The sequence below is a fragment of the Spinacia oleracea genome, chromosome 3 (genome assembly GCF_020520425.1).
Source record: "Spinacia oleracea cultivar Varoflay chromosome 3, BTI_SOV_V1, whole genome shotgun sequence".
Classification (NCBI taxonomy): Eukaryota; Viridiplantae; Streptophyta; class Magnoliopsida; order Caryophyllales; family Amaranthaceae; genus Spinacia; species Spinacia oleracea.
Window position 1 is genome coordinate 143,753,295 of NC_079489.1, and position 25,396 is coordinate 143,778,690.

The 25,396-nt window shown below is 39.9% G+C and overlaps 2 protein-coding genes across 2 annotated transcripts; both read left to right on the plus strand.

The window, feature by feature from the left end:
- Positions 1 to 622: 622 nt before the first annotated feature.
- On the plus strand, positions 623 to 1,426 carry LOC110791787 (uncharacterized). The gene has a single exon (XM_021996546.2). The coding sequence runs from the start codon at positions 623 to 625 to the stop codon at positions 1,424 to 1,426; it is 804 nt and encodes a 267-aa protein (XP_021852238.2).
- A 4,098-nt stretch (positions 1,427 to 5,524) lies between these two features.
- Positions 5,525 to 24,984, plus strand: LOC110800841 (uncharacterized). The gene is made up of 8 exons (XM_022006168.2): positions 5,525 to 5,821; positions 5,918 to 6,023; positions 21,544 to 21,779; positions 21,859 to 22,062; positions 22,138 to 22,230; positions 22,326 to 22,436; positions 22,530 to 23,043; positions 24,723 to 24,984. The coding sequence occupies exons 1-7, from the start codon at positions 5,525 to 5,527 to the stop codon at positions 22,995 to 22,997; spliced, it is 1,515 nt and encodes a 504-aa protein (XP_021861860.2). The 3' UTR covers positions 22,998 to 23,043; positions 24,723 to 24,984.
- The last annotated feature ends 412 nt before the right edge of the window (positions 24,985 to 25,396 follow it).

A 25,396-nucleotide genomic window follows, 5' to 3' on the forward strand; every position in this document is an offset into this window, starting at 1 on the left:
CCAGTAACCTGCACTTACTCTGCTGCTTCAGACAGTTTATTATCAGTTTATTATCAGTTCAGTTTATTATCTGTTACTCTGCTATTATCAGTTGCACCTTTTCTTTTCTTTCCCTATTTTTGGGAGCGGGGGGTGACAAATTGTTGGATGCAATGAGGTGGGGATTACTCTGCCACTCTGCTGTTTAGTATCAGTTTATTATCACTAATATTCAGTGGTCACAGACTCACATACTCAGTGGGTTATTTAGTAAATATTCTGTTGTGTTCTTTCAGTCACACATTTGTTCTTGCCTTGCCTAACAGTTTAGTTTTTAATTTAGGGGGTTCTCTAGCTCACTTGCTGCCGTAACTTGTTTTTGTTTGCTTGAGCTAATAAATTCTTCTTACTTTAGGGTGTCACTTTTCTTGTTGTTCTTTTGTTTTCTGGTCTGTTCTAGTTGTCAGGTTTCTTTTGATATTTTTTGCTCGACTCTGTCTCCATTCTTTGCAAGATTGATTGTTTTTTGCCCTCTGTTTTTATTTCTCCCCTTATCTGTAAAAAATATAGGCTCAAAAATGTATTCGCTAACGTACTTTTATTTTATTTTATAGTTTTCATTCTTGTCACGGCTAAATTAATGATGGATCAATATTGGATGAATCTTCCTAGAGGGTCAGAGGGTTTTAAAGGAGCTTTGAATGTTTTTCTTGATGATTATTTTGCAAAGGATGCTATTGAGGGACAAATTTATTGTCCTTGTAAAAAATGTTCAAGGCGCTTTTGTCATTCTAGAAATGTTGTTTCTGATCATGTGGTTGTTCTTGGGTTCGTAAAGGGATTTAGGGAGTGGTTAATACATAAGGAGTCATCTTCATCTACGAATAATGATAGGCAAATGGGGTCTGAAAGTGATTCTCTAAATGCATGTGATGATATTGATGGTTTATTGGATGATGTATTTAGAGATGTTGATGGTCTCAATAGTGATCATGAAGGGGTTGCTAGTGAACCAAATGAGGAGGCTAAAAAGTTTTATAAGTTAGTTGAAGAAGGGAAGCAAGAGCTTTATCCAGGGTGTAAAACTTTCTCAAAATTGTCCTTTATAATTCGCTTATTTCTTTTCAAGATCCTTAATGGAATAAGTAATGTCGCTTTTGTTGATCTGTTAGAGCTATTAAAAGAGGCGTTTCCCATGGCTCAACTTCCTAAATCCTACTATGAATCTAAGAATATAGTGAAGGATTTAGGTCTTGATTATAAAAGGATACATGCTTGTCCCAATGATTTCATTCTTTATAGGAATGATTATGAAAAGTTAGATGATTGTCCTAAGTGCGGAACATCTAGGTGGAAGTCTGAAAATGTCCCCGCAAAGGTTTTAAGGCATTTCCCAACAATCCCTAGGCTTCAAAGGCTATATATGTGTTCTGAGACAGCGGAATGAATGGTATGGCATGATAAAGAACGAACAAAAGATGGAAATATCCGACATCCAGCAGATGCACAATCTTGCCAGGAGTTTGATACTAAGTATTCTAACTTTTCAAAAGAAACACGAAATGTTCGATTGGCTCTTGCTAGTGATGGGTTTAACCCATTTCGGACCATGAGTGTTTCTCATAGCACATGGCCTGTTGTGTTGATTAATTATAACCTGCTCCCTTGGTTGTCTATGAAACCTTAGTATTTTATGTTATCTTTACTGATTCCTGGCCCTAAGTCTCCTGGAAATATGATAGACATTTATTTACAACCATTGATTGATGAATTAAAAGAGTTGTGGGAACATGGGGTGGATACTTATGATGCGTTTAAAAAACAATCATTTCAAATGCATGCATCTTTAATGGGGACAATAAATGATTTCCCGGCCTATGCGATGTTGTCAGGATGGTCCACTAAAGGAAATTATGCATGTCCTAGTTGTAACTTTGCTGTGACTCCCAAATATTTACCCCACAGCAAAAATAATTGTTATGATTACACTCGACGATTTCTTGATGCGAATCACCCTTGGCGAAAAGATAAGAAATCTTTTAATGGAGAAACAGAACAGAGGTCAACACCTTCTCCATTATCGGGTAATGATCTGTTAGAAGAGTTGGAGCAACTTGTTATTAGTGAAGGTGGGGTTAGCAAAGGTCCACTAAAAAAGAAGTCTGTTTTTTTCGAATTGCCTTATTGGTCTGATATCAAATGTCGTCATAATCTTGATGTCATGCACATTGAGAAATTTTTTTTTGATAATATTGTTGGCACGTTGTTAGATATACCTGGAAAGACTAGGGACCATAATAAGGCACGTCTTGATCTGGTGCACTTTGGTGTAAAACCCCATCTTCATCTTGTTGCTTCCTCAGATGGTAATCACATGTTGTTTCCACCGGCACCTTTTTCATTGGGTAATGCACAAAAAGATATGTTTCAGAAAGTTCTTAAGGAAACTAAATTACCTTATGGTTATGCATCAAATATTGGGAGGTGTGTACAAGCTAAAGAAAGAAAGTTTGCTGGTTACAAAACTCATGATGCACATGTAGTGTTGCATAACTTGCTTCAATTTGCAGTGAGAAAAACATTGCCACAAGGTGTTGCATTACCTTTGATTAGATTGGGGAATTTTTTTCGTGGTATATGTAGTAAAGTTCTTGATGTCAAAGAATTAGACAAGTTAGCTACTGAAGTTGTTGAGATAATTTGTCAATTTGAAATGATATTTCCACCAGCGTTCTTTGCTGTTATGATGCACTTACCTGTCCATTTAGTGGAGGAAATCAAATTTGGTGGTCCTGTACAATGTCGATGGATGTACTTTATTGAAAGTTACCTTGGTAGTTGAAGTCCTATGTTCGAAATAGGATTTTTCCCGAAGGAAGTATAGCTGAAGGATATATGATGGAGGAATGCTTGACATTTATTTCTCGATATTTGCGTGAAGGTGTGAACACTAGATTGGACAGAAGATGTGCTAGAAAGTTCGCAACGAATCAAGCAGAAGGTGAATCTTCTATTTTCCCTAAGGGAGAACATCCTATTGGAAGGAAAAGAAAAGGAAAGGGATTCTCTTTAGACTTCAAAAGTTTGAAGCAAGCTCATAGATATGTCCTCTTCAATTGCAACAATTTAACAATTGAAAAATACATTGAGTAAGATTTCTTTTTACATATATATATTTATAGGAAAATTTGTTATTTTACCACCTTAAAAACTTTAAAAATTTGTTTTTTAGCTTTTGATAATGTTGTTTTGCAGCTGCTACTGCTGTTCTGCTTCTCTAGGGCTACTGCAACTGTTGTTTTGCAGTAGCTACTGCTATTTTGCATCTAGTTCTGTCGTTTTGCTGCTGCTATGCTGCTGTTTTGCTGCTGCTATGCTGCTGTTTTGCTGCTGTTTTGCTGCTGTTTTGCAGCAACTACGGCTGTTTTGCAGCAGCTATATGATTAAAATTGAATAAACTAAATTTATTGTTGTAGTTGGATAATCATTCTAGGGTAATTCGGATCAGATGCTCATGTATTGGAACTGAATAATATACTAATCAACAAAGTTGTGAGTTTTAAAGTTATGCTTATATTGAAATGAATATTATTTTATCATAATGTTTAATATTACACCAGTATATAAGTTATTATACATAAAAAAATCAAAATCTTTTAAGTTTGACACATGAATAGTAAATGGAAAATGGAGGAATCGTAATGCATTTATACTATTACAGTTTTACGTAATACTCGGTATTAAATAGAGAATAACTACATGGTGACAATTACAGAGTAATGTTTATTTACAAAAATTAAACAAATGCTCGCTAACATCAATACTTGAACTATTGATCTCGACCTAACCACCACTCTAGCTAATAAAAATGTAATTCAGAAAATGAAGTACTCCGTATAAGTTATATGCTTACTAATTAATTTCATGCTTTAGAGCTCAACTTAGCTTTTGATAATGCTGTTTTGTAGCTGCTGCTTCTGTTTTACTTCTGTAGTGCTACTGCAACTGCTGTTTTGCAGTAGCTACTGCTATTTTGCATCTAGTTCTGTCGTTTTGCTGCTGTTTTGCAGCAACTACGGCTGTTTTGCAGCAGCTATGGCTGTTTTTCATTGCTCTGCATAGCTTCTAATATATTTAGTTTGAATTAAGTACTTTTTTAAAAAAAAATTGATGCGTATATATATCTATATATATGTTCTTTATTTTTTTTATGTTTTTTTACAGAGAACACAAAATTTGGGTGAGAAGTCAACAAGGTCGAAAGCGTAGGTGGACTAGCGTACAAAACCATATGAATGATTTATTGATTGGTTTCAAGAAAGGGTTTTAAGGGAACAAGTTCAGGGCCAACTTTTCTGGTTGGCCAAGGGTCCTAACCCTAAGGCTAGGAGGTATTCTGGGTATTTTATCAATGGTTATAGGTTCAACACAAGGGATCGTGATTCACGAATAAAGACTCAAAATAGTGGAGTCACTTTAACAGCCCTAACTTCTAGTTTTGCAAGCTCAAGGGATCAAAATCCTATTGATGGAGATGTTACCTACTATAGAGTAATAGAAGAGATTTGTGAGTTAGACTTTTGGTCTCAATTCAATGTTGTTTTATTTAGGTGTGATTGGGTTCTTGGCAATATTGATGCATGTGGGCTTATTTTTGTTAATTTTAAGAAGAAATGTTCCAAAGATGATCCTTTTTTATTGGCATCTCAAGTTCATCAAGTTATCTATTCCCAAGATCCTGAAGAACACGATATTCAATATGTGAGTCAAAGTGTTCCTAGAGACCTTTTTGATTTTGGATAGTCAATGGATGGAGATACATATTGGGAGGAGCCTATTAATTTCAGTTGTAATAATACTCCTACTGTTGATACAACTGATATTCATGCAAGTGCTGGCGGTGATGTGCGATCTTTAGAAATTGTTGAGTTATTAGATACCGATGTTGAAAATGACCTTGCCGATGATGATGATTTTGATGATACAGATTGGGATTGGATGGAAGTTACCGATGATATCCTGGCTTCTGAGTCACAAGGGTTTACTAAGGATACTTAAAGGATTGTAGTTTCTTAAATATATTATTTTTATAATTTTGCCTTTTCTTTTTACCATCAAACATTCTTATATGCTATTATTTTGTTTTATGTCATTGATTAATTATAAGCTAGTAATGATGTTCCAGAATTATTTGATGTTCTTCTGTTGTTTCTTAATAGTGTTGGTAAAGTTATTTTTCTAATTGTGTGGCTTGTTGTGGATTCATAATTGTGTTTTGTATGATGTAACTTTTAATACCATTCATGTTTAATCTTTTTATGTTCAAGCATTGTTCTGCCATAAAAGAAGATTCTAAAGCTACTAGAGATACTTCTCTCAATAATCCCAAGCATAACTAAGTGTGTAGTTTGTGCAATTTTTTGATGCTTGGAGGAATTTTATTTAAAGGGATCATTTTTTTCACAATAATTTATGTTTCTTTTCAGTTTCGCTAACTATGACTAATCTTTTGGTATTTCTTTTCTTGCAGTGATTAAGAGAGAAAATGACAAAAGGGAAGAAAAATTCTAAATTTGCTCCAGCATCATTATCTGAACAAACAGTGTGTGAGAAAGCAAGGCAAAAGAATTTAGAAAAACATGCTCAGAGATTTAGGGAGTTTGGGCTAGAGAAATATGCTATTCAACTAGAGGCAAAGAATAAGGCCCTTAGACAAGAGAAGGAGAACATCAACCCTCGAAAGAATGACCAAGATTACGTGCCCGAAAGTGAAAGTGATGACGATGAGTTTGGTATTTCTCAAGATGCAAATTTAGTAACACAAGCTGCAACGTCAAAGAAGGTTGTAATGTTGATTTTTTTAAATCAAAATTCTTTTTTATTCAATTTTATTTATGATAAATGTTTGTTGCATTTACGTTTAATCTTTATGTTATAGAAAGAAAGGACTAGAGTACAACCTCCTCGTAAGAATAAGAAGCAGCCACTATGTCCGGCAATGGAAATGGATGATTACGTTATGATGCAGCAAAATATGAATCCAAGTGAAGCATAACAACTATAACAAGAAGTACTATAGACACCTACTTTTGTCCCCATTCCCGAAAGGGAAAGGTTCGATGATGGAAACATAAATCTCCACTTGACAACGCATCTCCTATAAAATAACGAATCTCAATCACCCTTCTCGTTTCACCCGAATCCTGCTATTTGTAGAAACCCGCTATTTATGGAAACCTGCTAAAAATAGTAACTGCCGTAAAGGGTAGCTTCTAAAAGTGGCAAGTTATAAAAGATAGAAACATGTCAGAATTAGGTGTTGCACTCCAACATAAATCCTAAATGAGATAGAAAACTGCGAGAATCCTATTCCTAATATGATTCGAAAATATGAGTTACGTATTAATTAAAATCCTAACGAGCCTAGAGTTCGTAACGGGCCCAGACGCATTCCGTCATGAAATTGATACGCACTAAAAGACTCGATTAAGTCTCAAACACTACGGATTTCAGGAATCCGAATCTGACTAAGAAAACAGCCCAGACCCTATTTTCAACGCCTGGCTCTGGGCGCCGAAATCTTCGGCGCCCAGGCCTGGGCGCTGGAATTACCTGGGTACGTGTTTTTTCCTAATTCTATGTGGATTAGAGCTCTGCAATTCTATCTTTCCACAAACTCTTTTCTATAAATATATCCCAAGTTCGACGTGAAATCACAACACACAATTCATATTCTGAGTATTGACTCCAACCCCTAGCCTAAGCCTCACGCTGCGAAATTGTTCACACGTTCTGTCGCAATCGATCCATAAATCGAACAGAACGTATCCTGTCCCATAATTTGAGATTCGTTAAATAAAAAGGAGAAATAGCAAAGTCAAAGTGGTTAGTTTTCTGAGAACCGTGACGCACCTCTCAAGGGTGCGTCGTAATGTGTCCCTTTTCTATTATTTAATTGGTTTCCTCGCCCTTTTTATGAACTGTTAAACTAGCTAAATCTGATTGTTCTACCACGCCTAACAAATATAATATTTTTGGGAAATTGCATTATCATGCTAGGCCCCTTAATGCTATTTAAATCAGATAATCGCGATCAATCTAGTATTATATGTTGCATTTTGCTAAAATCAACTCAGATTAGTTTAATAGTTAACGCATGTCCCTTCAATTATTTATGCTGAGCTAGTAAGGATATCCTGCCTCTGGAGTCATCGAAGAGCGAGTACTCCTCTCGGTAGTTACAGTCCCCCGAACCCTCAATCTCTACCCTGCAGGTGTACGTTGAGCGATCCCCACCACCAGGGATCACAAGGGAACTTACGGCCGTCGTGGTCAAACATAATTGCACTCCCTTTATGTCACGATAACCGGGTTTTGTCAGTTTTTCTCATTGTCGTTAAAAACTGAATGGCGACTCCTATATTACTAGTCAATAGGGTGTAAACTCACAGGAAATCCAATTACACTTGATTTGACAAAAAGAAGCGTCACACCCACGAGGGACGAGGTCACGCATTAGCCTCGTGCTTTTTCGACCCCCTCACAGTGGCGACTCCACTAGGGATAGTGAATGAAATACTCGTGCTTGTAGGTAATCAAAATAGCCGAAGGGTGAAACAATCCTACCCCGCGTTTATTTCCCCATCAAGTTGGGACGACCTGAAAATCAGCATATTAATGTGAACGGGCAGAACCGCATAATGAATCTTGGCTCCCTCAGGGAGTTTGGACTAAGGACACCCATCGCCAATCGGGGGGTGCATACGCTTCGAATGTTGTCCACTCGGCACTTTCGCTAGTAGTACACCCGTCCCAAACCCGATCGCTCGCCCACTAGGTCCCTCTCGCCTGCATGCCCCCTTGGCTTGCACTTGCGGGTTGGCCTCTTGGGCGAAATTAGTCTGTTGAAGACACTACCTCACTTGGGGCATGTGTTGGATCTACGATAGAAGCGGTACCAAACCAAGCGCAAATAACTACCCATAGAAGCCTATCATAAAGTACATGACATGTTATTATCGCCTCATGATGAATGTTAGTTATGTGTAGCGAAATATGTGATTGTGTGTGACAAACTATCCTAGAAAACCAACGACCTTAAAAATTGCCCAAACATTCATAGACTAATTTTCCAAAGAGTTATGCCGAAATACGTGTTCCGCAAACCCGAATGATCGCCACAAAAATAAGCGACGCTCGGGATGGCCTGTAACGAATCCCACAAACGCTGCACAACGCGTAAAGGACGTTATTAGGCAAGCACGCAAATCGAAGTCGCATAAACAAAAGTAGACGCAAACAGAAAACGAGAATCAGCCAGGGACGCATTTTCAACGCCCCTGGCTGGGCGCCAGAATTTCTCACGCCCGACGCTGGGCGCTGAAGTTGCTGCTTGGCCTTCTGGTCCTGCGCAGCGGCCTCGGTGCCCGCGCAAAAGAAAAAACACGTAGCACCAAAAAACGTTCGTAAAAAAAAGAATTGCTACGAAGGCGACTAAAAAAAAAACAAATAATAAATAACTCTTTGTGTCGTTGATAGGCCTCCTACGGCGACAATGTTCGGCACCAAAACCGAACATGCTAATAACTATGAATGTCACACGGGCAAGTGTTTCGAAAATTCAAAGAATGACCAAAAAAACCAAAAAGTGTACCAATAAAAGAAAGAGCAAAAAAAACCAATAGAGAGAGTCGAAGTCTAGACTAAGTAATACTTGAAACTTTGGGAACCTAAACTTTAGCTTATCTTATGCCTAGGACTGGTCCTGCCACTTGGTGCCGATCAGGGAATCAACGGTTAGTGCGTCTCGAAGATACATCGCCAACATCAGGCTTAGTGACTCCAAGCTCCGTCCGTCATCCCTCATTCCAAGGATCTCCGCTCCCCAACCTCAATTCGCACCTTCAAACATGTCCATCGAAGATTTGCGAGACCAGATGGTCCAAATGACCCAACTTATGGGCCAATTGAAAATGGAAAATGAAGCTTTAGCGGCTGCACAAGCGAAAAATGACCTCGATAACGAGAAGAGGATTGAAAAAATGGTCCTACAGCAAACCATGGGGAGCAAATACTTCTCCCTCGATCCTGAACCTTTTCCTGGCAAACTACCAGAAAAGTTCAGTTCATCTGACTTTCCAAAGTTCAAGGCCACGGACAATCCCCGTGATCATCTACTGAGCTTTGTGAATGCCATGAACTTGAAAGGCGTGGACAAGTCCATGTATTTACCTGCCTTTCCTTTGTCCTTGGAACCTGTGCCGCTCAAATGGTACTATCACCAGGACCCTAAGCTCTTCCCCACTTGGGAAGACTTTGTCAATGTCTTCATCAAGAAATACTCGTCGAACATGGATTTCCAAGTCACCATGCGCGAGCTGGAAGTTCTCTTCCAAAAGAAAAATGAGGGTTTCACAACCTACTTTGCTAGATGGAGGGACCAGGCGGCCCAGCTAATAAATAGGCCTCCCGAAACAGAATTGGTCCAAAAATTCATTGACAACCTGGACCCGGCTTATAGACAACACCTTAGGTACCTGGGACTTGACACTTTCAAAAGAGTTTATGATGTGGGAATAAAGATCGAGGACGACCTCGCCAAAACCATACAAAGCAAACCCACATATAAAAACAACACCTATAATCGGGGTAACACATCCCAAGCCCAAGAAGTCCATGCTGTAGAAGAGACTCTCGCCCGAAGAAGCCCTGGAAGATGGGTCCGAGACCGAAAGTTTGCCCCACTCGGGTCGACTTTGGTACAAGCCTTTGAAAGATCAACCAATCAAGGAAAGTTGAGACCTATAGGCCCCACCCGTGACCCTCCTGTCAAAAGAAAATATTGGTTCGAAGGTACTTACTGCAAATTCCATCAAGGAAATGGGCATGACACTGAAAACTGCTGGAACCTAAAGAATACCATCCAGGACATGATAGAGGATGAAGTGATACCTCTCCCTAACGTTGGCAAACCCAAAAACAACAAGAGCCCACTCGGCTCTTGTCACATCTCTCTCGACCAACCAGAAAATGAGAACTTCGACCCTACGGTGTACATTACACCTCAAGGTGCACCACTCGCTGTGGTCCCTATGGATCGAATCGAGAGAGAAGTGTGCGGTGTGTGGGATGATGATGCTGAAGATATCTACCTATCTCAAGTGTTGGGCCAGGACCTCTTTACTGAAACTTGGCCCGGGTATGCTCTCATCGACACCACCACTCAAGAACCCGAAGTCGACAACCTCACCAGATCAGGAAGAATATACCAGCCTGACATTCGCCCACCTCCTATGGACGATATCCCAGTCAGACAAGCTCCTGAGAATGGACGGCACACCACCGTCGCAAAAGTCATTGAAAATCCTCTTTTGAAACAATTGAAAAGAACCAAGGCCGAAATTACCATCTGCGATCTCATGTGTACCTCAAAAGAACATCGCGAAAAGCTTATTCCCTCAGTTGACCTCATCTCAGTGCCTACAGATATCACACCTGACTCATTGGTTAACCACGTCACGAGAGACGCTGGAGAAAAGGCCATAGTTTTCACTGACAAAGATTTACCCAGAGAGGGGGGTGCCCATAACAAAGCCCTCTATCTAGTAGTTGGATGCAAAGGGAAAAACATCCCCCTAGCACTCGTAGATAACGGTTCGGCGGTTAACGTTTGCCCGTTGCGAACCGCCCATTGCTTGGGACTAGGAAGCGATGACTTCCAAACCTCCACACAAGGGGTACGAGCCTATGATAACTCTCGAAGGCCTGTGTTGGGAAAAATCAACCTCACCATACAAACCGGGCATGTGGCACGCACCACGGAGTTTCAAATAATCGACATCAAGCCCACTTTCAACCTCCTATTGGGGCGACCTTGGCTCCATGACTTAGGAGGTGTGGCTTCTACCCTACACCAAATGGTTAAACTTAACCATAACGGGATAATACTAGAAATCCGCGCCCCTCCTCTCGACATCAGTTGTACTATGGTTGGAACGGCCGAAACTGCAGACGACCTTTATGGGTTTCAAATGGAAGAAGCAATCTAGTTCATTGAAGACTATGATCCAGCATTCCTAGACCCGCATGCATCCCGGGTCATCCCTAGAATGCTGCTAGCTCAAGGTTATTTCCCAGGAACTCCATTGGGCATAAGGAAGAAGGAATGCACATTCCATCCTTTACCCAACAAATCTACTCCCTTTGGCTTAGGCTATGAACCAACGGAGGAAGATATTGCTGACCGCCTGTCTGGACTACGCCTTAACAAAGCCAAACAAACCACCCTCCTTCCCCCGTATCAAAGAACCCTTAACGGGATGTTCGTTTAGGAAGGAGAAGAACACCCATGCTGCGATTTCCTTGAACCCTTCGTTCAGGATGGCTTGCTAAAACCCGGATTTGAAATTTTCCACGACTGCCACACCTTGGATGAGGCACCCCACCTTACCAAGACTAAAACAGCTGAAATATTGGATAACCAGGCTCTATGGACATTGTTTAACGAATCGAGGCCTATGAAGGACGAGACTGTGATGACTACCCTAGCTTTACAAGATGAATGTTTCGATCCAACCCGGTTAATCTCTCCTGCATCAACACTAGAAGAGATCGAGAACGGATGGGTGAAGACATATCAGTGGGTCAATGCAAAAGGAATAGAATTCAAGATGAGTACCGGTGAAGGACCGAAGTTTTATGAGACTAAACCCCAGGCTTGAGCCACATAGAGCACCATTAGTAAAAAGCTCCTAGTAGTTCTTTAGATTGGTAGAAAAAAATAATAGAGACTTTAGATAGTCCTAAGGCCCCTTAGAATATAGGTCAGTTTTATTTCAGTGTGTTTTCCTTACTTCCCAAATCAAAAACGGCGTAATATTTCTCCTAAAATTTTATTCTAACACTAAATAAGCACCAAATGTACTTGCAAAATACAAAAATACAGAGGCGGCCCACTCTAGGTCCAACAAACAAAGCCCACTCGGTTTTGAAATAGTGCCATGGGAGCCAATTCCCGAAACCCACAAAATAAACCGCACCATCCCATTCATATCCCCAAAACATAAAAGTCAACCAGTGTAACCATAAAAATCAACCCATACAACCCAAAGAAGTCAAAGGAAATCAAAATCCAAAACGAAAGAAAATGTTGCTTAAAAGGGGAATTAATAAAACGGTTTTTTCATGAAATGCCCCCGAGGTTTGCAAAAACGCACCAAATACCCTCGCGTCTTTTGAATCACATAATATACCCCTATTTTTCCGTACTGTTCATGAGATGCACCTTCAGTTAACGGACGTTAGTCTGCCGTTAGTGGCGTTTTACTATATTGCCCTTAATACATGTTTTCGAAATAAATTCCAAAAAAAAAAAATCTCAAATTCTTTCTTTTTCTCTCTCCTCTCAGATGTTCTTCCTCTTGCTCTTTGATCGCCGGCGGCGTCCGATCTCCGCTCTCTGGTCGCCGGTGGAGGCCGATCTCTGGTCGGCAACAGTGATCCGGTGTTACGCACTTCCCTCTTCTCCCGATTCGACCCGGTCACCAAGCTCGCCCTTCGGTGCGACCGTCGATCTCTTAGCATAGGCGACAACGCCCTCGTTCTCATTTCCCTCCGGTGCCGTAACCTCATGCGCCTCAAACTCCGGGGATTCCGTGAACTCACCGACCTAGGAATCGCCTCCTTCGCTCAGAACTGTAAGTCCCTCAAAAAACTGAGTTTTTGGTGCCATGGGCCTCAGTGCTGTCTTTGAACACTGAGTTTTGCTCGAAGAAATGTCAATTAAGCGCCTCCGTGGCATTAACAACGACGGCGATTCAGAGGCGGCAGCTGATTCTGGGTTTTGTTCTTCTGTTAAATTCCTCATCTGGGTTTATCTTAATTTATGTAAAAATTGTCTATTTCACTTGAATCAATACAAGCAAAAAAGTGCAAAAAGTGGGAGATGATTATATGACTTTTGTGCCACCACCAGCAATGAATGAAGCACGGAAGGTGGCACCTGCTCAACACTTCTACTACTGTTGTTTGTTTTAGCCTCCTAATTATCTCAGTAATTCCCTTTGTTTCGAATTTGCAAGTCTAGTGATTGGTGTTATTAATTTGTTTAATAGCTAAGATTGTGATTTTACTTGGTTTAAAATGCCAATTGGTACCGTTTTCCACCTTTTGGGCGGAGGAATTTGGAAAATGATGGAATGAAATTTGAATAACCGCAACCAACCATCTCCGATCAGGCCTGAAAAAGCATCCCCCACTGTGAAATTTGAATTTGAGGAACAAATTGCGATTAACCAATCCCCTCAAATTGTTTCTGATCCATCCTTAAACGGCTATGCAGTACACAAACTCTTCCCTTCATAGGCGGAAAGGTGGGCTCTTTTGTCAACCTCAAGCTCTTCCTTAGCAGCCTCAAGCTCTTCCTGTGACATCAAGCTTCTCGAATAGTTGCATTAAGTTCAGTTATTACAAAACCATCAGATTACTTTTCCCGTATAAGATAATGAAGTAAATTCACGAGTCTATTTTGCTTGCACTTGGGAAGAGAGTTCGTTCCTCAATGGTGGCTGCTGGATTTAGATGTAGTGCCGCATTGACTAATGCACTGACCGATATGTATACCAACAGTAAAATTCAATTCAATCAATTTCTTATTGGATTTGTTGTTTGAGCATTTCAATTTTCTTTGATTATTACTTCTATTTTTGTTTTAGGTTTAACTTTTAGGTTGATTAATTTGATTAATTAGGTGAACGATTTGTGGAAATCAAATTCTGCAGTTTAAAAGCAGTTTGAGTATTTGGTGCAACTTAGTTTCAAAATAGGTGTATATTGTACAATAAGTTTATAAATAGGGGTATTCTGTGAATTATAAACACGACTTAACGGAGGACTAACGGAAGGTCGGTTTAGGGGTATTTGGTGCAAACTTGGGAAAAAATAGGGGTATATTATGTGATTCAAAAGACGCGAGGGTATTTGGTGCGTTTTTGCAAACCTCGGGGGTATTTCATGAAAAAACCGTTAATAAAATATAACCCCCACCAATCCTTCAAAAACGACACGCACTTCAACCCACCTCAAAAGCCTACACAAAGATCTTCATAACTTCCGCACCCTAACTCCATTTTCAAAACTATTTCGAGTCACGAATAGGAAAAATTAATCCGGACAAAAATCCATTTCACGCTAACAGTAAAAAAAGCCTCCAAAATACCCTCAAAATTGACTTTAAATACGAGCAAAAATCAAGGCACGAAAAAGAAATAAATGCAGGAACAGGTGAAGCAAAGCGTCAAAAACGACCGCCGGAAATCATTTTCAGCGCCCAGGGCTGGGCGCCGAAATTTCTGACGCCCCAGCCTGGGCGTTGAAACTCTCTGCCTGCCAAAAATTTTCTTTTCAGAAGTGCTCGTCATTTTATCCGCACACAACGGAAAAATAACGAACACTTGGGGGGTACAGTACGTATCCAAATAGGCTTACCAAAAATATAGCCATACAAATTAGTCGAATTTCATTTTTACGCGACTTATGGCAAAAACCGGCAGATGAAAATAATGATAATACTTCACTCATTTGACCGATTAAGTAATATGCTTCCACCTCAGGGCATATCTACCGAAATCCGGCATACTAGAACTTATTCTAAAGTTAGAACTACGCGCGACCTGATTCTGATAAGATACGTAGGCAATCCTTACCAAGGATTCGGTCCAATAAAAATAAACACATATTCTTTGTGCAAAGTGTTAGACACATAAAAAAGGAGGAGAAACAAAAAATGAAAATGAAAAAATAAAATACGCCTTTATTGAAAAATAATAGGAAGGAAAACAAAGTGCTAAGAATAAAAAACAAACACAACTGAAATAAATAAAGGGCACCTACACACTAGCAAGAACTACACTACTCTAGTTCTTCCGGATCATCAAATAAAGTCTTGTAGAGGGCAATGTTCGCAGGATCCACCCCCACAGTCTTTTGCGCTGCCTCAATATCAATCTCCATAAGAACCGGCTCCTGGACACTAACTTCCAAAGATGCCAAGGCCTCAGAAACATTCTCAGTTATAGCCCGCTCGGCCTCAAGGGCACAGACAATGGTGGGAGAAGGATTATTATCATCAACTAGACTAGCCACTGTTTCTACAGGCGGCTGAGCCTTCCTAACCCATACATTGTTCCGGCGACGATCTCCGCGAGAGCTTGCATTTCTTTTAACAACAGCAGGCCCCTTCATGTTAGGCATCTTTTTAGGCCTGAAACTGGAACGGGGAGGAACTTCCTTTCGCTTTCGATCAGGACGAGCTTTCACAGTCTTAATACTATAGGTACGAGGTTTGGCAGAATCAGGACCCTCATACTTAACACGAATACGAGGTATCAAAAGCTCAGCCGGCTCCCCATTTCGAGCCTCGGTCCTCACATCTTTATCATCGGAGCTCATCCACAACTTGTAGTTTTCAGAAAGACCCACAAAACCATTTGTAGCTACGGCCCAACGCGGGAGACCATCATAATACTTAGCCCACGTTAGAACCCGTGCTTGTGAAAAGGCCGCTACCTTAGGTGGTACCGTATCAGAAAAGGGATAGTCTGCCTTAAACCATATTGACGCATGACTCGGTAAGGGAAAATATTAATGGGACGAGATAGCCCCAACAAAGAAACATAAACCGATACATCCGAACCCCCTGTCATAGTAGTCAAACCCCACCATGGTACCACCCACTTAATAGAACAAATGCCATGAGTAAAAAAGGAGGTCCATTCGGCCTCGTCCTGGCCTTGGTGCAAGTATTTTCGGTTACCCAAGGCTATAGGGCGATAATGTTTAGGATTGACAAGAGCTTCCAAAAGTCTAAGCCGTTCCACGAGCCAAATCTGCAAAAAGCGGGCACGATCAAAAAATAATAAAAGAAAACGGTTCCTGGTGCGCAGTTTCAACGCCCAGGACCAGGCGCCGAAAATTCCAGCGCCCAGCCCTGGGCGCTGAAACTCGTTGTGTACGCAAAAATAAAAAACGTGTATACGTGCGCAAGGAAAAATCGATTACCTGCAGTAATAGGGGGCTTCCGTTAAAATGTTCAGATTTGGCATCCTTCTTCAGCTCATCCGCACTCAGCAAAGTCCCGGCAACAACCAACGGCATAATAGAATAGCAACTTTCCATCTGGCTAATCAAGGGGATCAACCTTATGTCACCGAACGCGCCATTGTTATTCGAAAGCAAATAGTGATTCAACAAGCAAAATACAAGGGCTCGAATATTCAATTTCTGTTCGGTCATATTCTTACTAGGCCTAAAGTGATGTTTTACAACTTTTGCCAAGTTAACCTCGTCACCTACAACAATTTCAGCAAACATGTTATCATCTAGTCCTAGGAAAGCCCCTATGGTTGTTTTACCTTCTTCAATAGTGCCAGGGGTAGCAGGAGTAGCATTAGTAGGATAACCAAGGATCGCAGCAAATTCACCTGGCAAAGGACATATTTCGTTGCCCCGAAAGGCAAAAACATGATGATCGGAGTCCCAAAAGCTTAGGGCAGCATGCAGAAAGTTATAATCAATGTTAATTTGTTGTAAGCCTAAAAGTGCCTCTAAGTGGTATTCTTTTAACAAAGCCTTTTCTGTGGGAGTAAGGGCCCTTAGCCAACGCCTAACAGTCCGTTGGAGTGAGAAAGTAGGGATCGACATGGCAAAAGCAATGAGTAATCAAAACACAGCAAAAAAGAGAGAAAGAAATTGACAGTGGTGGAAAATAGGGACGTATCTAGCCCCTATATATAGCTGAACGCACCCAGTGACATCCTGATCCCATTCGGAAACGTGTTAGGAAATCCGAAAGTCAAATATCACCAGGAAAAGACTTCTAGCGCCCATGGCTGGGCGCCGAAATGTTTAACGCCTAGCCTTGGGCGCCGGAATGCAGCCCAAGGCCCAGATTTCACAAAACGCGGAACAGGAAAGGACTTAAAACCGTGTTGCTAAACACGAGGCCCTATTGCAAGTAGGATCAAGCCCAAAAGCACCTTTAGCTCCCAAATAAGCAAAAATAAACATTAAAACTTGGTCGAAACTTAGACTTGTCTCAGAAAATGCTTATGCACACTTTTTAAATCAAAATAAATATCATGGTCATTCTTCGAAACACCAAAAATGTGTGTCGTTAACTCGTTGGTCTCCCAAATAAAAAATGTTTGTCTGTCAAAGGATTAATCCGGGCCAAGCTAAAACCGGATGTCGCCTGAAAACTGAAGTCGCACTCCACGGCTTCGCTAAAGTAGCACACTACTATAAAAGGTCGCTCGCGCATACGAGCATGACCCCAAACATGATTACAAGATGCGAAAAACGACCGACGAGCCCTAGTGCTTGGGGGCTCGCGAAAAAATATACTCCAACAAGGAGCGCACAATCAAAATCACATTCCCGGACTACGCCATACACCATCTCATGTTTGGATATCTCAAAAAAAAACCAGGTTCGACCTCAGAGAAAAGTCGTCATTGACACTTATGCATGGTCCTCTGATCAAAGACCAAGTAGTGGCAAAAATTGAGCCGTAAAGACTAGCTCAAAACCACGAAAGCAGACGGTCGCAAGACAAAGGTCCGTCAAAACCCGTTGTCAACCCACGTTCAGGTTACAACTAAATTCGAGCATCCCTCGAAAGAATTCGCTCTTGCAAGAATAAATAAAAGATATTCTCAAAAAAAAGAAATCACGAAGAAAAAAGTAGGAAACTTGCCCATCTTAGTGGGCAGGATCGCGTCACGAACCACGCGAGACCCAAACTGAAAAACGAATTCAGGGGCGTCCACCCTCAGCGGACAGGGCTCGCCCACCCGCAGCGGGCGGGGTCTGCGTCACTAGCCGCCCAGGTCCTCAGTTTTCGAAAAATAGAATCTTCAAAAACAAAATGAAATACGCTCTCCTTCTTCAGCCGGCGGGGTCTACGGCGCGAACCACGTAGGTCCTTATTTTCAAAAAAAATAAACACAAACAAATTTCGAAACAGATTCGTCCACTTCTATCGGACGGGGTGTCCACCCTTAGCGGACAGGCTCGCCATCTTTAGCCGGCGGGGTCTGCGTCACTAACCGCGCAGGTCCTTAGTCGCTGCAGCGATAACTCTTTTTGGTTTTCCATTTTTCCCAAAGAACGATGTGAGTAGCTTTCCTTTTTCCACAAAAAATTCAAAGATTGGTTTTCCGTTTTTTACAAAAAAAAGAACGATGTGCTGGATTTTCCTTCGCTTTACGTCCCATAAAAACAAGGGGGTTTTCTCGTTTAGCTAACCCTAAAAATGAGAATCTTTAAAAACATTTTTACCTCGTGATTGGGCTTGGCCAGGCCCAATTACACTTTACAGCTTTGATTTCGAAAACATCTGTAGCTACTCCCAATGACAAAGTGAGGGAGTTTCTACGCACCTTTAGATCCTTCCAATGACAAAGTGAGGAAGTTTCTATACTATCAGTTGACAAATCCCAATGACACGTGAGGGATATGTCAACACTTCAAAGTGATGACCCTTAAGTCAAATGTTATCACTCGGGGGCTCGTGAGACCCTCGCAAAAAACAGGTCACCATGGCTTGTGTGACGCACTCCGTCTAATACTTTGACCATCGTCTTACTCCAAGACTCAGTCAAAGTGGGGGCTAACTGTAGACACCTACTTTTGTCCCCATTTCCGAAAGGGAAAGGTTCGATGATGAAAACATAAATCTCCACTTGACAACGCATATCCTATAAAATAACGAATCTCAATAACCCTTCTCGTTTCACCCGAAACCTGCTATTTATAGAAACCTGCTATTTATGGAAACCTGCTAAAAATAGTAACTGCCGTAAAGGGTAGCTTCTAAAAGTGGCAAGTCATAAAAGATAGAAACCTGTCAGAATTAGGTGTTGCACTCCAACATAAATCCTAAATGAGATAGAAAACTGCGAGAATCCTATTCCTAATATGATTCGGAAATAAGACTTACGTATTAATTAAAATCCTAACGAGCCTAGAGTTCGTAACGGGCCCAGACGCATTCCGTCATGAAATTGATACGCACTAAAAGACTCGATTAAGTCTCAAACACTACGGATTTTAGGAATCCGAGTCTGACTAAGAAAACAGCTCAGACCCTATTTTCAACGCCTGGCTCTGGGCGCCGAAATCTTCGGCGCCCAGGCCTGGGCGCTGGAATTACCTGGGTACGTGTTTTTTTTCTAATTCTTTGTGGATTAGAGCTCTGCAATTCTATCTTTCCACAAACTCTTTTCTATAAATATAGCCCAAGTTCGACGTGAAATCACAACACACAATTCATATTTTGAGTATTGACTCCAACCCCTAGCCTAAGCCTCACGCTGCGAAATTGTTCACATGTTCTGTCGCAATCGATCTATAAATCGAACAGAACGTATCCTGTCCCATAATATGAGATTCGTTAAATAAAAAGGAGAAATAGCAAAGTCAAAGTGGTTAGTTTTCTGAGAACCGTGACGCACCTTTCAAGGGTGCGTCGTAATGTGTCCCTTTTCTATGATTTAATTGCTTTCCTCGCCCTTTTTATGAACTGTTAAACTAATTAAATCTGATTGTTCTACCACGCCTAACAAATATAATATTTTTGGGAAATTGGATTATCATGCTAGGCCCCTTAATGCTATTTAAATCAGATAATCGCGATCAATCTAGTATTATATGTTGCATTTTGCTAAAATCAACTCAGATTAGTTTAATAGTTAACGCATGTCCCTTCAATTATTTATGCTGAGCTAGTAAGGATATCCTGCCTCTGGAGTCATCGAAGAGCGAGTACTCCTCTCGGTAGTTACAGTCCCCCGAACCCTCAATCTCTACCCTGCAGGTGTACGTTGAGCGATCCCCACCACCAGGGATCACAAGGGAACCTACGGCCGTCGTGGTCAAACATAATTGCACTCCCTTTATGTCACGATAACCGGGTTTTGTCAGTTTTTCTCATTGTCGTTAAAAACTGAATGGCGACTCCTATATTACTAGTCAATTGGGTGTAAACTCACAGGAAATCCAATTACACTTGATTTGACAAAAAGAAGCGTCACACCCACGAGGGACGAGGTCACGCATTAGCCTCGTGCTTTTTCGACCCCCTCACTAGTACACCAATTTGAAAAAGACCATGTAGGATCTAAGCGTCCAATTTATGCCATTGTTCTATTGGATAACCAAGGAGAAAGTAGTTCTGCACGACAACATGGTTTGTAAACTACTACTATATAACCTTTTTTTCCCTCTGGTCTTCTTCCTAGTTTTTATTTTTAGATCAGCCTTGTTAAATCAGTCTGCATAATTTTGAAGCAGAATCACTGCATTTCTTTTTGTTCGTTCTGCTCATTTGGATGATTTGTCCTTTGTTTTGGGCTGGGGTCTGTTCATATTCTAATCTGATGGTCTGTTCAGATTAGAATCTGCTGGTCTGTTCAGATTAGAATCTTTCTGGTCAAATTCTAAATCTAAATATTATCTTAGTGCAGTCTGCTTTTAGACTTGACCTTCCCCTTGCGAGTGTTGCCAACAAAGAACCCAAGGAAAGAAAATGATGTTCATTTTCGAGGATAAGCCATTCACCTATATCCAATTGTTTGATAAATCCCAATGCAATACAACGTGTCCCTGCATTTGTCACTTTTGTTAGAAACTACAGCCCTTGGTCTCCTGTTCTGTAGCCCTTGCTCACCATCATCCCAAAACCAACCTGTCCATATGTTACCGAGGCATCTGTGTTCAGTTTATAGAGAGTCTGATCAGGTGGCTTCCACAGGGGGCATTCTTGCACATTCTGAACTGACATTGGTTGGTCCCGAACAGTTGCTGCTTTAAATTCACCCAAGAGGTGCACTATCTTTGTGCATGCTACCCCTGGGTCTTCTCTCTTCTTCTCAAACACCCATTTGTTCCTCATGTTCCATGTCATCCATATAATAATCTGCAGTTAGTTGTTCTGCAATGGTTCTGTATAATCGGCAGTTAGTTGTAATAGTTCTTCGTAATCTGCAGTTAGTTGTGGTTCTGGATAATCTGTAATGAGATTAAGTTCTTTAATAATGACATTGAATTGAAGGTCAAAGTCAAATTTAACTACAAGGAAGACTTTTGAGCTAGATATACCCGACTTAATGCTATTATAACAACCTTAAGTTTTCCTGACAGTTAAATTGTATTTTTAGCTGCATGAGTTCCCGTTTATTTCCTGACAGTTCCTGACAGTTTTTTTTTTAGTTGTTTAGTGTAATTATTTGGCACAAACACACTGTAATAGCTAGCAGAGGATTACACCTTTAGACCTTAGCTAATGCAAAGCAGAAAAAATAAGTAACTCTGTAAGTTAGTTGACGCTTTCTAGCTACGTCGGCTGATTTCATTACAACAATCAGAGACTGATGCTTAATCATTAGCCAATTGAATCAGATTATAATAAACTTGTAGGATAAATAGTGAATGATCGATACAAACTAATTCTCATATTTTCGATATTTGTTTTCTCATGATGTGCTTTTTCTCTTTTCTTTCTCTTAGGTGCTAAAAAGAAAGGTCGTGGACCGACTAATATGTTTGATGTCCATTCTCGCAAATTGGAAGCCCGTGTTCCTATCTATTGTAATGACAAAGGACAACCTATTGGTCCAGAAAAAGATAGGAAAGAGCTTACTCGGTTCTTAGGAACTATTGCTCATGACTACAATTGGGCCCCTTTAACTTACACAAATTGGAAAAAAGTTCCAAACAAGGACAAAATATGGGAGTATGTGAAAGTGAGTGTCATTTCTTTTATGTGTTATTTAGATTTATTTTTTCATTTTTGTATTAATACATCACTAACTTTTTATTTAGAGCAAGTACATCCTTCCACCTGAATCTGAAGAGTGGGTATATGAAACCCTTGATCAATCTTGGAGAGGATTCAAATGTAGGCTTAAAAAGATACATTATTGTGCATATGACAGCTATGAGGAGAGATTGGAACATCCGCCGGAGAGAGTGCCTGAAGCACATTTCAAAACACTTCTAGCTTATTGGGAGACTAATGCAGCAAAGGTAGGTTTGAGAATAACATATTCTTATGATTTTTAATTGTTTCCATGTCTAATATTAAATTTTTTTTCCTGTAAGAAAACAAGTTTGCAGAATTCGGAAAATTGCAAAGAGCAAGAAAATATGCACACAGTTGGTCCGGTGTCATTTGCCATGCGTTATGACAAGATGGTTTGAGATACATACCATATTTAGCTTAATATATCTATACATTGAATATGGAATGAAATACATATTTCATCCCTTTTTTTTCATTGTTACCTCAGTTGCGTGAAAATGGTAAGGCACCATCAAAAAGAGAGATGTTTGAAGAGACTCGTCATCGAAAAGAAGGAAAAGTTTATGATCGACCTTATGATGATACGCAAAAGAAGATAGTATGTATTTGGTATTCTTGTATTATGATTATTTATTCTATTGATCTGATTACTTTATTTAAGCTTACTAACCATGTATTTTAATATATGTAGCAAGCCATGCGGGAACTGGAGGCATTACAAGCTGATCAGAATAGTGAATCTCATAAGGATTCATTTGATGAAGTGATGGGAAATGCACCAGGTTCAAAAAGACTACATGGACTAGGTGTGTCCCGTAAGATGCAAAAAGATATAAAATCAAGTACATCTTTAATATTGTCAGACAAGGTCATGGACTCTATCAAAAAAGCTGTAACTGAAGACGTGCAAAAGGATATTATCACTCAAAGAGAGGAATTTGCAAAGGAAAGAGAAGCTCATGCTGCTGAAATGGAAAGAATGTCAAAGGAATTTGAGTTCCAAGCCTCAAAATTACAAAATATGATCAAGGAACCAGAAGAACCTGAAACTCTTGATTCAATCGCTGCTTCACTTGGTCGACTACGGAAAAAGGACCCTACCTTGACTGCAGAAAAGATTGCAGCAGTTTTGGTGTCTACCCTTTCAAGTGATGCATAAATAATTTCTACAGACCACTCTCTTTATTGGTCATGGTTATATATAGGTATGTTTTATAAAGCTTCTTTACTTATTTTGTTCTACATTGATTTAGAATTATGATGTTTGATGCTTGTGAAATTGCGATGTTTGATGATTGTGAGCTTTTGGTGTTTGATAATTGTGGAATTTTGGTGTTAGATGATTGTGAAAATAATGATATGATTAGGCGGTAAGTCCGTAATTAGGCAGGTCTTATTTGTGGATTGTGCTTGAGTTGTGTGTAGCTGTTCTGTTTCCAGTTAGCAGATTCTGATCTGTTTAGGATTTAGGGTTTTTCAGCTGTTTTGTTTACAGCTGTTCTGTTTAGGGTTTAGGGTTTTCAGTTGTTCCGTTTACAGTTATGTCCATAAGTAGTAGTTGTTCTGTTTCTGCAAGGTGGTTCCCGTGTTCAGGCAGTATTGCAACAAGTTCTTTTGGACTGATCGGTTTTCAGCTGTGTATGGTTTTCAGCTGTTGTACTGCCTGTGATGTATGAATGGGTCTGTCTGTGATTTCTTAAGTAGTAATAATGCATAGATGTATGAAATAGAAGTATGGAATGGAAATAATTATGAGAGTTTGGTACAAGATAAATAAAACAAAACAAAAAGAAAATGGTGGTTACAGCTAGGGACGGAGGGAGATTTGGACAAGTTTTGGTTTCTGGCTGAACATGCTTTTGTATATTATGTTAAGTTATCGCCTTTTGTTTTTTTTTTTAGCCGAGCCTTTACAAACTGGCCACAAAGCCAAAACAGCCAAAACAGCCACCAAAACTCCTACTTACAACTTAACTCAATCAACAGATTACTAAGATCAGCAGGAGTGGGCCTACTAAAATGTAAGAGTTGCAGAACCTTCTGCCACAAGTGATAAGATATAGAGAATTCAAAGAACATTCCACAGTTTCACCAGCTAATCCACATAGAAGGCAAGAGTCAGCAGCTTCTTATCACCTTTTGTTAATTGTTCACAAGTTGTTTTCTATTGTTGTACTACCTGCCACTTCATAACAGTCGGACAACAAATATGTAACCTTAGCAGAGAGTTCGAGAAATCATTGATTAGTTATCTGAAACCTCGTTTGCTTTTGGTATAGTGCTGCTAGTACTTGAGTGCATAAGTTGGTTCAAAGAATGTTTCTTCAGAGCATGGAATTGTCAGACCACCCATAAAATGATGAAACCCGAACTCTAGTTCGGCACGGTGTAGCATGCATCGGAATGCAGGGTAGCTTAAGTATGAAAGAGGCATAACATGTCTCTTCTTGTTAGCCTGATCACCTACACAAACTGGAATATGTTCAAAGCAGACAAGAATACATGCTTATATATTTTCTCATCTATTTTCTAGTAGCTTTTCAGATTCTGGTCTGCTGCTTGCTGTTCAGTTTTGTATGGCTCTGATATGCTGCTTGTTGTTTCAGTTCTGAAAGGCTCTATTTTTTTCTTGCTATTCAGTTCTATACGGCTTTGATTCTGATCTGCTGCTTGTTCAGTTCAGTTCCAGTTGGCAGATTTGTTTTGTTCAGGTGGGGGGGTTAGGTTTCTGCCCTTCATGTGCAATTGTGCTGCGTGTTTATGTTTCTTCCCGTGCAGCCGATGTGTGGTTTTCATCTGTTGTTTTGCCAAATTGATCATATTATTTCATTTGAATTACATGCATCAATTTTCCTATTATTTTTTTATTTTATTCTTTTTACAGGGTGGTAGATAGAAGGAGAATGGTAGATAAAAGGATGGCAAGAAGGGCATATATTGAATTTTTTTGGACTGATTTTTGGCAAATAAATTAAATACTAGATAGCTTTTAGATTGCTTGAACCATTAGTTTTTCGAGATTCATTAGTTTTCTAATTGATGTATTTATAAATTAACACTTGTTTTTGTTATTAGAATGATTGTTATGGATATTTTATTTTAATAATAAGTAGAACTTGATTTCAAATAAATGTTTTCTATTTATAGTAGGTTGATATTTTGGTATAATATTTTCATTTTAACGAGCTACTAAATAAATGAGTATGAAACTGTTGCTATAAGCTCACATTAAAACGTCGCAATAGATGTATCAAGAAACGTTGCTAACGACTTACATAAAAGTGTCGCAATAGGGTAGCAAGAAACGTTGCTATAGACTTATGTAAAAGTGTCGCAATAGCGGTATCAAGAAATGTCGCTATAGACGTCAAATGTGTTGCAATATTAGAGCAATAAACGTTGCTATAGACTATTGATAGTGCTGGTTTAGATAATAAAAGTGTTAGCCTAGACAATAAAACTGTTGCTTAAAATCCTAAATAATCGTTACTAAAACATAATAATTGTTGCCTTAGATATAATAAAACTGTTGGCAAAAGTTAAAAGTCGTTGCCTGAG